At 37.8% G+C, this 15,331-nt stretch overlaps 2 protein-coding genes across 2 annotated transcripts; one reads left to right on the forward strand and one right to left on the reverse strand.

The window, feature by feature from the left end:
- Positions 1 to 882: 882 nt before the first annotated feature.
- On the forward strand, positions 883 to 8,485 carry LOC121958802 (SUMO-conjugating enzyme UBC9-B). The gene is made up of 7 exons (XM_042507934.1): positions 883 to 1,009; positions 3,015 to 3,093; positions 3,229 to 3,312; positions 3,861 to 3,933; positions 5,753 to 5,862; positions 6,378 to 6,457; positions 7,697 to 8,485. The coding sequence occupies exons 2-7, from the start codon at positions 3,028 to 3,030 to the stop codon at positions 7,758 to 7,760; spliced, it is 477 nt and encodes a 158-aa protein (XP_042363868.1). The 5' UTR covers positions 883 to 1,009; positions 3,015 to 3,027; the 3' UTR covers positions 7,761 to 8,485.
- On the reverse strand, positions 8,482 to 14,118 carry LOC121958801 (interleukin-21 receptor). Its single transcript, XM_042507933.1, has 8 exons — positions 13,964 to 14,118; positions 12,807 to 12,927; positions 12,528 to 12,721; positions 12,260 to 12,417; positions 11,021 to 11,225; positions 10,090 to 10,201; positions 9,894 to 9,972; positions 8,482 to 9,402 (listed from the first exon to the last, which is right to left on the reverse strand). Exons 1-8 carry the CDS (start codon positions 14,076 to 14,078, stop codon positions 8,929 to 8,931), a joined length of 1,458 nt encoding a protein of 485 aa, XP_042363867.1. The 5' UTR covers positions 14,079 to 14,118; the 3' UTR covers positions 8,482 to 8,928.
- Between the last annotated feature and the right edge of the window lie 1,213 nt (positions 14,119 to 15,331).

Genomic DNA, 15,331 nt, shown 5'->3' on the forward strand with positions numbered 1-15,331 from the left:
TTTTGTGTGTTTTTTCCCCCAAAATGTGTTAATTTTGATTCAGCAGTTTTTATTCATTGTAGAATACACAATTTACTTTTCTTAAGTAGTAATTATATCAAACATGTACATCATCACATAGCAAGGCGAAAGGTAAATTCAGAGACCAAAAGGTGCATTGACCTTACACCTACTGCAACAACTGGATAAGACAATACAAATTGCTATTTTTTTGATACATAGCGACCTCTTGTGTCAATTCATGACAACACGTCGCAATGGCTTAGTTGCCTGGATACATGCCTGTTTAAATGTTGACGAATAATAACCAGAGCCGTATAAAAAAGTATTCAAAAAATATTTCTGACATCCAAAAACACCAGTTAGTTTGATACCAATTATGTTGTTAATTGTACACAATATTATGAGATTCGTCAAACATAGTCGTTACAACGGTCCTTAGTCTGGTCAAAGATGTTATACGAGAGAAGATTATAATCCGTATGTTCAACTGGGGCAACCTCAGTTAAATACTTTTTCCCCTCATAGCTATAAACGGTGTAGAAGGGCAGCAGATAATCATAATATTAAAAACATGTGGTCACATGCTTTAAAGTGAAACCTTTGCTTGTTTTATTTTCCGAACAGATAACAAACAACAGCATAGCGCACCAGCGATAGCAACTGTCGCAAATCAAAGATGAGCTTTACTGCTGTATGCTATCAGCAGAAGCTTTACACTGCCTATAAAAACATTAAATAATTAACAAGTTAACGTTAAAAAAATACCTTACGTCCATATAACACTCAAAAACACATACCGTTGAAACATAGACTAGCAGTCTGATCTTCCTATGGTGTATATAAGCAAAGACGGAAGTACGTGACGGGTGACAATTTCGCTTTGCCGTTTGGTCTCGAGTCGGAGCGGGTGGTTTTTCAGGAGGGAAACTTTGCAGGGTTTAACGGGATTTGAACACGATTAATTCATTTCGCCTAATCACCAGAGCCAGTGCAGCCATACTGAAAGGTAGGAGCACACCTTGATTAAGGCACATGTTAATTTTGTCGTGTATTGTGATATTTTACCCGCTTCAGTTTGCGCCATTTTCGCTAGTTTGGTAATGCACAAATGTGCGCCTTTCAGCTCTGGCGTTCTTTGTCCCTATTCTTTAATGGACTATCATATTGTGTATTCTCGTACAATATAACACATCCGTGTTTGTTAGTCCCAAGTAGGTGTTATTAAGCGTTAGAGGAGAAGCAGTTATCACTTTTCTGTCATCCAAAATAGTGTTCAAATCAAGTGCAATTGCGCATTTTTGTGCTGCATCAGGCCGTGTCAGACGCTAACAGCGCCAGCGCCTGATAGGATATAGCATTATTCTGGCGCACATGAGTTAGCTTATGATGCTAACCGGTTAGCTTGCTAATCAAATAGCTTTTATGGTCAGTTTGTTGACGTTTATGTTGACAGCAAGTTTGCTGTAAAACTTAACGAACATCAAATAAATTAAACGTAGGTGGTTTCATTTCCCGGGGGCCTTTTGTTCAACACAAGGCGCAACCGAAAGAGAGTAGGAGAATCGGTTTTTGTAGACATTATCACCCCCGGCTAACTTTGCTAGCCCCTTAGCGTGCCAGACATGTCGGCTTAAACCATTCTTTAAAACACATAACTGGAAGGTTGATGAAAAGTGGTTAAGGCTTCCAGATTACATAGAGTATAACTAGAAAGTTGGTTAAGGCTGTGTGGGCAGTTTGAAGTCGTTGCTTGTGTCGTTTTGTTGCTTTGCCTCTCTTTTTTTAAATTAACGTTACCTCCAAAGCATCGTTGCTATAGAGATAATTAGACATTCCAGTGTTGGGGCTTAATTAGAGCTCCTAATTAGATTTAAAGCGGACTGACGACGCCCTGTGTGAAAAGATAAATCAGTAAAAGTGAAGATGATAACACAATGTTTCATGATGCGCCATGCATAGATTAAGTAGCCGTAATTGTGTCCAGGTGATATAACAGAGTAAATTCGCCAAACAAAAATGTGTGCAGGATATCCTGATAACTGTGCCTGATTATTGGAGCTCACTGCAGGGATAATATTAGGTTTTCTGATACTTTGATTTGTATATTAAATCATTTTAGGTATGAGCTTACCTGTGACTTTTGGCAAAACTGTTAGTATTTACTCTACTAGAATCACAGAATCGTGTAGAAAGAGCCAAACCCCATATCTGGGGCTGCTCGATTATGACAAAAATCATAATTACAATTATTCTTGGTCAATATTGTGATCAGGCTAATTTAACATGATTACTAATTAACTTTGGTAACATTATGGATTTGTTGAACTTAAAAGAAAACCCTTTTTTTAACTTTAAACACTCAACTTAAAAAACTAAAAAATATAAATGTAAAAACTTAGATTAATGAATAAATATAAATATGGCACAATTGGAAAAGGGGAGACTGCACATTTTGCCAAAGAGCCATGGAATCCCATTACTCTGAGCAGCATGTATGGGAATGAATAACTAATATATTTGAATAGATTTCTGGCTTATTCTCACTAAGAGGGTCTGAAAAATTGCTGAACCTAGCAAATAGTTGCCAAGTTGGCAAGAGTATTAATGCAAAATGGTAAGTGGCACAATATTGTTTTTTCTTGATTATCTTGTTTTCATAATCATTAGAAGCCAAAATTGTAATTGGAAAGAAAAGTTGATTACTTGCTGAGCCCTGTCCTACCCTTGTGTATGAAAAAGCTTTACACAACCCAGATTGTTTTGCTGTAGGTCAAAATATGTTTAATTTACACTGAAATAAAGCAGAGAAGAGAATCAAATTCTTAAATCCCTTTGGCTTTTATGCTTGATTTAAAAAAAAAACAAAAAAAACAATGTGATGACAACAAGGTCAGTTCAAGTTTTCAAGGCAGTGACCCCCACACGTCTAGAGCTTGTGAATCCTTCCTGCCAAGTCAAACCTGGTTAGGAATATTTTCATATAATTGACTTGATATTTTGTGTCGTTCCAGGAGTCCACAAATCATGTCAGGCATTGCATTGAGCCGGCTTGCCCAGGAGCGCAAGGCATGGCGGAAGGACCATCCTTTTGTAAGTATTGTCTTAAGAGATGAAACTTTTTTAGTGTCATTATTAGGTTCTACTTAAGCCATCAGTAGATGGTATCAAGTCCTATGGTAAACACTGATTTATTAAATGTTTGCACTCTCCTCTTCCATTTTTCAGGGATTTGTGGCTGTACCAACAAAAAATCCAGATGGAACCATGAATCTCATGAATTGGGAATGTGCTATTCCGGGAAAGAAAGGGGTAAGGTGTTTCATAGTCTGCGTACAGAATATATATATATTTTTTTATATAGAAACCATTGATAAATAAAACATGATCTTTGTAAGGCCTGACTTTTCTGTAGCAGGTGTATGGTTTTACAGGGTGTCTGCAGGTCCTTAAAAATCTTTAAATGTCTTAAAATCATTTTTTATAAATATTAGGTCTCAAAAGAAAATAAGAAAAATATGATTTGTCCAAAAATCAGTCTTAAATTTGGTTAAAAAAAATATCTTGGAAGGGACTTAAAAACAATAAATTTAGTGACTGATACCTGGAGACACCCTGTTTTAACAAATTTATTGTATAATACAACTCAAGTGTTTTGCATGTACTGTTGTATTAGCATGAATGCTAACATGTTCAGCAAAATATTCAGGGACATCTGAATCTGTGAAAAGTTGATTATTCTTAGTAACAGTTTGAACATCAATGTCCCTAAAGACTGTTTTACAATTAACTTGATAATAAATTATTTTTGGTGGGACCTTGTACGAATGTATGAATCTAATAGTTGTCTGTCTCCTCAGACTCCGTGGGAAGGAGGCCTGTTCAAACTGCGCATGTTGTTCAAGGATGACTATCCTTCTTCACCACCAAAATGTGAGTTACAGACTACAACCTGTGTTCAGTTTAAGCACAACTATTATGTGATTACTACACATTGTTACTATGCTGTAGCAGGTGCTTGTAGAAATCTGTGTGAGTTAGACTGCACAGAAAAACACGCCATCTATCATTTAAACGGGGGTGCATACCACAGTACATGTCATTATTTGGGGGCATTTTGCAGGCATAGTTTCTCTTCTGACACTGGCATGAGTAACAGTCTGGCTTGTCAACAGAAAACTGACACTCACATTAAGTAAATGAAAATGTTTGACATGGCCCAGATGAGGTCAGGAGTCTTTCAGCCCTCTCAACACTGAGAAGCAACAAGCCTCAATATTGTCCCTGCTGATGTATCAACTCTGAAAACTGTGCTGTGGCCAAATAAGACGACATATCACCTCATTGGTACTTAGCCAAACTGATTAATCTCTTTCAGCATGTTGAAGTATGCTTGTTATGAAGAAGAGCATATTGTATAGCTAAAGGCTATGTAACCACAGTCTGCTATAGGGCTGCGATAATAATCTGAAGGTATCTCTGTAGGTAAGATAGTAACCCATGTTAAAGCTTTCTCTCTAAAGCTGATGAGTGTTCGACCGGGTTATGATGCTGCAGCCAGCCAGCAGGGGGGGATCAAGACTCTGGGGGAGCTGTCATGTCATCCATTTTTATATACTGTCTACGGTGTCCATTAGGACATGTTTACATGGTTTAATGTAAAAAAAAATTTTAAAAAAACACAACAAAATTATTGTTATTAACCTTAAACTGTCTGTGCTGGGACACCTGTTTTCACCATGTCTTAGATGCTCCATTTCAGCGCCTGAATCTCATCCAGCTGACGTAATTCTAAATTTGGTACAGCGCTATTCTAAACACACCTGAACATATTCAGGGATCTTATTCAAAATCTGGGAGAAATTAACAACATCAGCAACCAATATTACACGTTTCCCTGAAGTTAGCATGTAGCTGCATGTAACGTACTTGCAGCTGGGGAATGACTGCGTTATACCAGCATTTTCCCCGTTAAAAATCCCCAATAAAAGCTTTTAAATACAACTGAACTTTGTCAAGCAGAATTACGACCTGAAATTGGGGATAAACTAACAACATGGGCCACCACAATTAGCATTGAGCTACATGTAGCATTGTAGGTATTGCAAACACTTGCAGTAGCGTGTCTGGAGCAGATGACCACATGAAGAGATATATTGCAAACTGATGTTATCTGAGTGTTCAGAACAGTCTGAAGCCTGGGGTTTTTTGCTCAGAGATAACATCTACATGCATTTACCTCATGATTTGAAACTTTGGCCATGTTTAAAGTAGACACCCGACATTGTAACGTGATATATATGACAGAAAATAAGGGAAGCATAATAGGTTCCCTTTAATGACTTCCAAACCAAACACAGAAATACGGATGTTAAGTGGTGGCTTGCCGGTGATCATTTGAATGCTGGAGCGCTGATAAAGCTTACAGCTGGTGCTTAACTGCTTGCGACAATTCAACTGCACAAAACATTTTGCCTTCTGTGTAAACCAAATCTTTACATTACCTCTGTGGGTCGTTCACAGTGTGAGGGCACTGATGTATAATGTTTCTACTATCCAGCTACAGGGGTGGTGTTGTTTGAATGTCACATTAAAATAACATTAGAACAACAGAAGCTGCGTCCTTTAGTGGGACATTCCATCGGTGCATACTGAGGAAAAGCCGAGTGACATTTGAGGAATTTGTTTATCTTGTCTGACATTTGTAATGGATCCGAAACATAAGTGCAGTTAACATTTTCTCATGTTTCAGGTAAATTTGAGCCTCCACTCTTTCACCCAAATGTGTATCCATCAGGCACAGTATGCCTATCTATTCTAGAGGAGGACAAGGACTGGAGACCAGCCATCACAATAAAGCAGGTTTGCATTGCAAAGCACACCTCATTCACATTATAGGGCTTTTCCAAAAAATCTTTTTTTGTAGATTCTTTGGTTTCATACCATACCTCTAAAACTGTATTTGCATCTCAAATTAATTTGCATGAAAAACAGCAAAGCATTAAAAGGACAATCTAGCAGCTATGATAATGTTGACAGTGTTGGATATATTGGCATAGTCAGTCAAAACTTGAAAAGATTGAATTTGGTAAATTAAATGGAAGTTTTCTGATATTCAATTTAAAATATCTAAAATCTTTATTTATTTTTTTGGTCTGCAAATTAGTCCAGTTTACTGACTGTCCTAGAAAATAAGGGCCACAAGTTTTTGAATCATTTAGTGAGATTTAACCCAAATAAAAATGTAGAGTTCCTGTAACTGGCCCAGAACTTAATGTGACTTACAGGTCGTAGAAGCAGCCTCATCAAGAAATGAAAAATGAATCGAGTGCTGATTATAAAAATGATTTTGTCCCATTGGTGCATTTATCCTACAGATCTTATTAGGTATCCAGGAACTCCTAAACGAACCAAATATCCAGGATCCAGCCCAAGCAGAGGCTTACACAATCTACTGGTGAGTGATGTGAGATTTATTTTTTTAAAGGTGATGCTGAAATGTGAAAATACTAGATGATTTACAAAGTGACCTACATGTCTGAAAAAGGTTAAGGAAATTAGATGTAAAGCATTAATACACAAATATATACAGTGCAAAAAAATGTTTCGACATTGAACCTGGTAAGTTTTTCTTGCACTTTATAGACATCCTAAGGAACAGTAACACTACAAAAGGAATGAAGGGCTTCTTTATTGTTCTCTTAAATTATGCAACAGTATTGTCATCTTTGTACCTCAAAATAAACTGTGCTTGTGACAAACAAATGCTTATAAGTCAGAGAACAAAGACTTTTCAAGTTTCGAAAACACTGTAAAACCTGAAGGTGAAAATGAACTGATGTAGTTCGCTATCCAGCAGCACTGTCAAATACGTTCACACAATAACACTCATCACTCATCAGTGCACTCTGCCAGAGAGCATCTTCGCTGACGTGAAGCATCATCTGTCAAAGGTGACACTAAAAACATGCAATCATTTATCACCCTGATAAAGCTGATGTCCACATGTTTCTGAATGGATTTTGCTTATTAGCTTGTTGTCATGCTTCAGCTTTATTGCACTGCCACTACAGTAAATCTCTGTGGTCCACACTTTGTATTAATAACTTACATTTTCCGAAACTTAAAGATCTCATTATGATCTTGCAAGAAGGTTGATTATCATTTAACCCATGTTGACTAGTCCTGTTGGTAAAGCAGCAAATGTTGGTTTGCTGCTTTTTAAATGCTCTGAAAGTCGTATACAGCTCCTTTTAAGATACAGTCCTGAAAAGTGTGTGTGTGTGTGTGTGTCCATATTTTTTTTTTAAATCCACACTTTACAATAAAGTGGTTGACTGTGAGGCAGTGGGTTCTCCAGCCTGGTGTTAGTTTGCTTCACATCAAAGACACCTACAGAGCTGCTGAGTCCTGAAGACCGTATTGTTTTTAATTTGTTTGAACAAGATTAAAATGACATGGGGGTGCCGTTAAAAACAAAACAAAAAAACATGTCAAGCATGACTGTCCAGTTCAGTTTTACAACCCAAAAAATAAATCTGACAGAAGAGAGATCTGGAGGATTCTTGCATTTTCTGCTTTTGCAGTATTGGTCAAAATATGATGTGTTTCAGTGTTTTTGAAATGCCTCTTGTGTCTGATTTGAGGACATGATCAGAGCGCCACGGTAACTGCTATTTTTTTAACCCCTTTCCAGCCAAAACAGAGTAGAATATGAAAAAAGAGTTCGAGCACAAGCCAAAAAATTCTCCCCCTCGTAAGGGCGAAGATTTGCTCCGCTGCGGCAGAAGGAATGGGTTTAACAAGAATCACCTCCCCGCTCAGTCTCTCAATGAATGTGCTCCTCTCACATCAGGACTTGCTTAAAGACTTCTATTTAAACTCCACACATTCTGTGCCATCCGTTCTCCTCTGACCTGTCATTTTTCGTTCTTAACTGCCAGTTGGCGCATAATGCTGGGAGGGGATGGGTGCTTCAGCACCCTGGTCATTTCTTTTTAAACATTAATTGTCTTATGTGGTGCAAGGGACACAGCTCGGTACCAGTTTCTTCGACTCCATGCAAGCTGGCTGTCATCAATGTTCAAGGAAGAAAATGTCTTTTTGTTTTATATTGCTCTTTCACAGGGTCTATTCCTTTATGTTTCCCCCTTTATTTTCCATAAATTTAATGTAAAATTAGCTTATTTCATTGTCAGTATTTCAACTGCTGTATAATGAATGGCACTTTTATACTGTTGTATCTCACTAGTGTCTCTAGATGGCTCTGTCTAATTCTCTTTCCCAGGTTTTCTATTCAGCATGCTGTAATATATGATAGAATCTGCTGCCTTGGCTGTCTTTTTGTTATTCAGAGTGTTTGCTATGGAATAAATAAAAATGGCCATGATGACTGAGGCAGGTAGGCTTACTTCTGTATCAGACTTTAAGGTTATATGGTGCTTTGTTCATGTATGTGTTGGCGTAAATAAAACTTTCTACAAAAGTTCAGCACTTTATTTATTAAATGAGAAAAATAAAAAGCAAATTTAACTTAGCTTCTAAAGTTTCAGGGACAAAGCAAAACTATTCAGTCATTTAAAAAAAAAAAAAAAATGTCAATGAATGTCTCTTCAGTCTGACAAACATTTTTGCAATTCCTTTAAACTATTTACTCATTTGATGCCAGCAAAAAAGGTTATGCGTTCAATATTTAATATCATCTGTGTGATGCCTAATGCTATGACTCATTCCAAAAACGTGCACACTAAATAATGTTAAAAATGCCAAATATTTTTGCTGTGAAAACTCAAGAATTTACTGTAGATATTTCTAGCTTGAAGCAGTTAGGGTGTTTTTGAAGCATCACATTTTCCTGTGTAAATATGTGCAGCTGAACTTTTTAGGCCAAACATTTAAAGTTCATCACACTGTTTCACTGTCCAGTTGTTACTTGCAAACATCAGCCCATGCCTCAGTGATGGTCTCCGCTCTGATGGTCCCTGTTGTGCAGCATTTCGTTGAGGGGCTCTCGTGATGCTCTGCTGCGACCGCACTGCTCTGCTGGAAGGCGCTCAGGGTGCAGTACTCATTGCAGTACCAGGGAGGGTCCCTTTCCAGCCAGCACCCTGAGTCTCCTTCAGCAGAGCTGCCGGGCTGCGAGCTGAGGGTCAGACTGCAGAGCGAGCTCTCTGAAGATGACAGTGGAGCCATGGTGCTCACAGCGTAGGGGATGCCCAGGAGAGAAATATCACAGCACTGGTTGCTTATATTGCTGTATGTGCTGCCCTCTATGAACTGGTGGTGAAATTGGGGTGGACACTCTTCTTCCTCGACCACTGCACACTTGGTGAGCGTGTCAATTTGGACCGTTTCCTCTGCCTTCAGCATGTCTGCCGTGTTTTCTTGTGTAACCACCCAGCTCTGTAATCACAGTCATGTTTAGGGACATTATCAGATTTAGAGATGCTTTATTGATCCGAGAGGGGACATTGTGGTTTGTTTAAGGCGCTCTGATGCCAAGCATATAGAGTTAAGTACCAGCACAAGCATGTGAAAATAGAAATAGAAATACAGTAATAATAAAAAAACAATTGGCATTAGTATGAAATCTAAAACATTTTTAAAAATCATAAATTTAAATTTGTTTTCGAATTAACTTTACATGCTATTTTTATAAAAATAGCATGTAAAGTTAATTCGAAAACATTTATGATGCTACAATGTACAGCAGATATATGCCAGAGGAAGAAGAACAAGAATATACAATTTGTGATGTTAAATGTTAAATATAAACTATATTCAAGAGTTGAAAGAATATTGCACTTTTGAATAGTTGCACAGATGATTGCTGTAGTTGTATTAATGTACCAATTATTGCAGTTGCAGTAAGAGATGTGATGAACTAAACTTACCTTGAAATCTCCGTGGCAGTCGGTGTACAGGGTGTGGAAATAGGGGGCTGGAGTTGGGATGAAGGCACTTTGTTTCCACCTATACGTGTGAAGAATACGAAGATAGTTTTTTGTGTGTGTTCGGTGTAGGATGTGGCATTTGCTTTGCTACGGTTTGGTATTTACTTAGGAGTCAAAAGCTGAAGGTGGACCTTACTTTTTAATTGTAGTGTAGCACAAAAATCCAAGGAGGGACATCACCACACCTATGGGGATGAACGCCTTACCCAGTCCAGAAAGAAAAGTGTTTGATGGGGGGTCTGTGTGGACTAAAATAAAACAGAAATATGTCAGGAAAGATCGATCAAAGTAATTAAGGATGTCCTAATCAATTTGTTTTTTTTGTTGTTGGTTTTTTTTTTTTGTGCCCCAGTCTCAATCCAAGTCACCTGACATTGAGCATCTGCTGATACCAAATCCTGATTGGTATCTGCATCTGTCTGCATCCAAACAGTTCCTTAAGGTTTTCTTATTTTATTTTTGCAAAAGTAACAAAGTAAACAAACAAAGTATTTTTGCATGGCTCTTGCAATTAAATATACTGCGCCGTTTTTTCAATAAAATAAAGTAAGCAAACTAAAATTGTCTTCAGAAATTGCTCTAAAATCCACTTCAGTGTAGTATTGTAATAAAAACATTAGAAATGAGTAACATAATCACAATTCCACTTCGAAGTAATGTTATAACTGAGCTTGAACATTCTCAGCCACAACAAATGAAAATTTGTCACAACTTTGCTTAATACAATATGATAGTAAAACTAGCTAACTAAAAACAAACAACAAAATATTTCAATCAGCAGTTTAAGTTGAACATGAAAAAAATCAGTTTCTACATGTTGGAGTAGGTTAGAATAAAACCTGAATATCTGCCACAAAATGTGCTCTATGTTTAGGAAACCTGTGTGATGGTGGACATAAACAAAGGATCAGGTGGGCCTCAAAATAACTGATCCCCATCTATTAAAAGTTACATTGATAGGATGGATACCAATCCTTTGATCTGGACATATATTTACAGAAGTTTTGTTTAGTCTGAAGATCCCCTTCATCAAGTTTAGATCAGCAGACCATTTGAAAGAGACTCACCATTCACAGCCGGTGTCAAGTAAATCTCATTCATAGCTGACTCCGTTTCCCAGTAAACCTCAGAAGACCAGTTGCTCCACTGTCCCTCGTAATGACTCCCTTTAGGACTGGACCGTACTCTTGCAGCGTACATGGTGTCTGACACAAACACGCGATCATCCACAGTGTAATTCACGCTGTAGGTGGTCATCGTATGTGATAACGCCTGAAATAAATAAGTAGTTTAGTATGGAGTAAAACTTTGTAAAGGAGAAGGATGTCCTGTAAGGGGGCTCATTTGTGATCAATCAACAAATCAATTTATTAGTTCAAAGATAAAATGGCAGGACAATTATGCAAGAAAAGTGCAGATAGATGAGTAGAGCAGTAGATAGAAAAACAAATAGCGAAAAAGGACTAAAATAAATAGTTTAATTATTATTATTTTATTTATTTAATTAATAATTTGAAATAAACTATGCTTTCTTTCATTCGGCTCTGCCGCACTCAGCGCTTGTGTGTTTTACATGACCCCTAAAAGTCCAAAAATCAACTAGAGCCAGTCCTTCATCCAGAGTGCCTGTTATTTAAGCAGTCCTGTATCAAAATGTAGCTTTAAGAGCTGTTGTTCAGTGAGAGCTCTTAATTAAAAGCTTTTTTCTTCAAAATATGTGCAGTTGAGAAGAGCTATTGGTCAAATTCAGTCCTAGTTTCTCATTACCCAAAGACAGTCGGCACACTGATCCGACAGCCACCTACAGTCGCTATACTACTTACTTGTTTCTGGCAGCTCAAAGACGGTGTTGTCACAATAGTACCCTGAGAAATGGTGAGAAACCATTAATCTGTAATTTATTAAATTGTCATTTTTTTTTGTTTTATCCTTTGGTTACAGTGGCTTCCACCTCCTGCACACCTATCAGATGAACCTACGTGAACAACACCCTTCAGATTCCCAAATGATGTTCATTTAAATTGTTCATGAGCTAAATATTATCTATCACTACTCACGTTTTTTCATTCAGTTTTTTAAAATACTGTTTCCGCATTTTTCCCCATACAATTTATATATGTTTGGGTTAGTTTGGTCAAGTTCGCATCTGTGCAACATGGGTGGCAGTTGGTTGCAATGTTACAACCTCACTGCTAGATGTCACCTAATCCCATACACTAGACCTTTAATTAGTTATTGATTTGTCAGTAGATTTTAACTGGCATAAACAGGTCCCAAACAGACTGAAACTAATAATTGAATCTTACGCTGTGATTGTCTCCTCTTTTGTAGTAATGGAGCTCATACATGAGGTTATCGTGCAGACCGATGACAGCACTATATTCTTCATAGGTACTTTTCCAGGTGAAGTGGCGTTGGCTTGAGTTGTGGCTGACTGTGAGGAAGCGCGGTGCGTTTGGTTTAACTGGGGAGGGGACAATTTCAACACAGAGGCAGGCTTTTAGGAATTCATATACATAGATGAATGTGTTGTGTCTGGTTATGAGAACAGACCAAAATCAGCATGCTCCTTACTCTTCTTCACAGGTTGATATTCTTTATCCAGCTGCTCACAGGGCTCATTTTGTTTGTGACAAAGTGAGATTTCAAAAGCATCTTGATCATCAAAGATGTCTGGATAGGGCTCATCTGGCATCGGATGGTATATTTGAACGGAGCAGAAGAAGTAATCCTCATTGGTCTTTGTCAGCATACACTTGAACTTCGTTCTGCACAAAACAGTAAAGAAACACAATGTCATCATCATATAAGATCACCCATTATTGATAAATGGCAGTCAACAAAAAGCCTTACTCTTCCAATATTTCTGTGATCGTGAGCCAGTAGGTGCTGTTGTTCTCTGATGGTGTGATTCTCAGGGAGCAGTTGATGGTGGACAGGTAGTCGTTCACACAGTCAAGTTTGTGGTCTACACCTAAAATATATACATGCAATGTTTTACTGGGAGTCAAAGTAGAGATTTTATATATGGAGCTTACGACTGGATAAATGAGTTTGAAGGTTTGCAAACGGATGTTTTCATATAGTTTTGCTGTAGTTATACTTGGACCCTAATTAATCAATAAAACATTAACGTTTCCATGGAGGCATGTGAGATAAACGTTTTCTTCACAAATTCAAGGCAACGTAGCATGACTATTGATCATTTTTTGGGTAAAGTATTCCTTTAAAATTACAGACTTAAAGGATTGCACTCTATCTTTAACTTTGAATTTGCTCTAAGGTGGAACCTCTTTATGGAAATACGAACAGAAGAATTAATTACAGCGGTTGTTAACATTTTTTAAGCACGGGGCAAAAGCAGATGTCCACCAACTGCAAGATCGGCAGTTTGATCCCCGGTTCCTCCAGACAGCTTCTTAGAGTATCTTTTGGCAGTTAACCGAACTCCAAATTGCACTTGCTTGTATGAGTGTGTGTGGTTGTTTAAACTGAGTAGCAGGTGGGACCTTGTATGATAGCCCCGGCCACTAGTGTATGAATGTGTGTGAAAGGGTGAATATGACAAGTAGTATGAAAGTGCTTTGAGTTGTCTGAAGACTAGAAAGGTGCTGTTCAGATGCATCTCCACTGACCAATGTGCATACAGGCATGTGAGTATTGTTTTAGGATAGACTTGAAAATTGTGACTTTGTCTTTTGCTTATTGTAAAATGACCAAAAAAAAGCAACATTTATTGATGACTCACTAGCATCTTTAAATGAGTTTATATTGGTTTGTTTAAGAATTAAAAACTTCAGGTCCTCATCAGTCAGTTAAACAGACAAAATGGTCTCTAAGTCATTTATTCTAACATTCAGAGTGCATCCTGTATTATTTCTAGTTTTTAAAGCACCATCATTTTGCATCAGTCCCAAGCATCATACTAATGAACGTACAATCCTAACATTCTGATCATCATGATTTTCTTTAACATAAAAAACCCAAAACAGCGCAGGCAGAGACCTCACCTGTGATAGGATCTCCCAACAGGCAGTTAGTAGATACAAGCATAAACACCAACGGCAGCATCAGCTTCAGCCTCGGTGGTGAGCGCCAATCCATCTCACCAGATGGTCTAGACATCCCCTCGGTCCCTGAGAGGTCTCGATTAAGTCATGCTGCCCCTAAGCTCTTGTCAAAATGATTTTTAATGAAGACCAAGAGAGGGAGGTCTCAGTGAGGTTTTTTTTTTCACACTGATAGCTATCGTTCACATGCCTCTGATGGGAGGGGATGTGCTTTTTTAAGAGACCTGTTGTGAAAGGAAAGCGTGTGACAGAGTTACAGCTAACCAAACACACATCTTGAGTCTCACGTCAAAGTTGTACAGTGGTGGAAGATCTCAGATTCTTCACAAATACCACACTGTGAAAATACTACACCAGAAGTAACATTCCTACATTCAAAACCTTACCTGAGTAAAAGTCTTTAAGGTATAACAGCAAAATGTGGTTAAAATACTTCATATAAAATTTAGTGATCTTTCTTTTTATCATTAAGGTTGCTTTTGATCAACTAAAACATTGCCCTACCACCAAACACCCCCCTGCCATCCAAAATAACCATGCAAATGTAATCATTATAATAGATACACTTTAAAAAATGCCAATTTCATTACACCTGCTTTTATTATTATAGTATTCTACACTTCTGCATGTTATTTGTCCAACTGGTATCACCAGACCAAAACAGAAGCCATTACTTAACTTTAAAATGCCATTATGCACTGTAAGTGCAGCAGTCGAAAGTAGTATTTTGCTCAAAGGTGTCAGCATTTGTACGGCGTGCAAACACGTGTTTGGTAAACACAGGCCTTTTTGTGGGTGCTAATCAGTCAACCATCACTAAGTTACCTGCGGTTAATTAGCCACACAGTCACACAGCAACCAATAATGGTGCTCACCATTGTTATGTTATGTTACATTTATACGTTAAAATTGTCAGATAATCCACATGATGTCAGTCATTTACCTCATCATCTCATTTGTCCATGTGTGTGGGACAAAACATATTGGTGATTCTCTTTAAGTGGTGTAACCTGAAATAGGAATATGTGAATTATTGTGCAATTTAGAAGAGTGTTGTGCAATGTATAGAGATCAGCCTAATGTTGATGGTGTGTAGTGATGATTCTGTGAGATACCAGCTGGGAGTGTCTTCCTCTATGGTTCATGGTATTACCGACTCAGAGTTTATAACATACACACTAGTAGACTCTGTTACTGTTTGTTGGGTCAATCATATTTAATAATTTGCAGTAGCTCAAGAAGAAGTCAGCAAGCTTGACCCTGTATGCTAATTCGAGCTTTTTCAGCCTGATTCGGACAAAACATTTG

Source organism: Plectropomus leopardus, chromosome 19 (assembly GCF_008729295.1).
Source record: "Plectropomus leopardus isolate mb chromosome 19, YSFRI_Pleo_2.0, whole genome shotgun sequence".
NCBI classification, from domain to species: Eukaryota; Metazoa; Chordata; class Actinopteri; order Perciformes; family Serranidae; genus Plectropomus; species Plectropomus leopardus.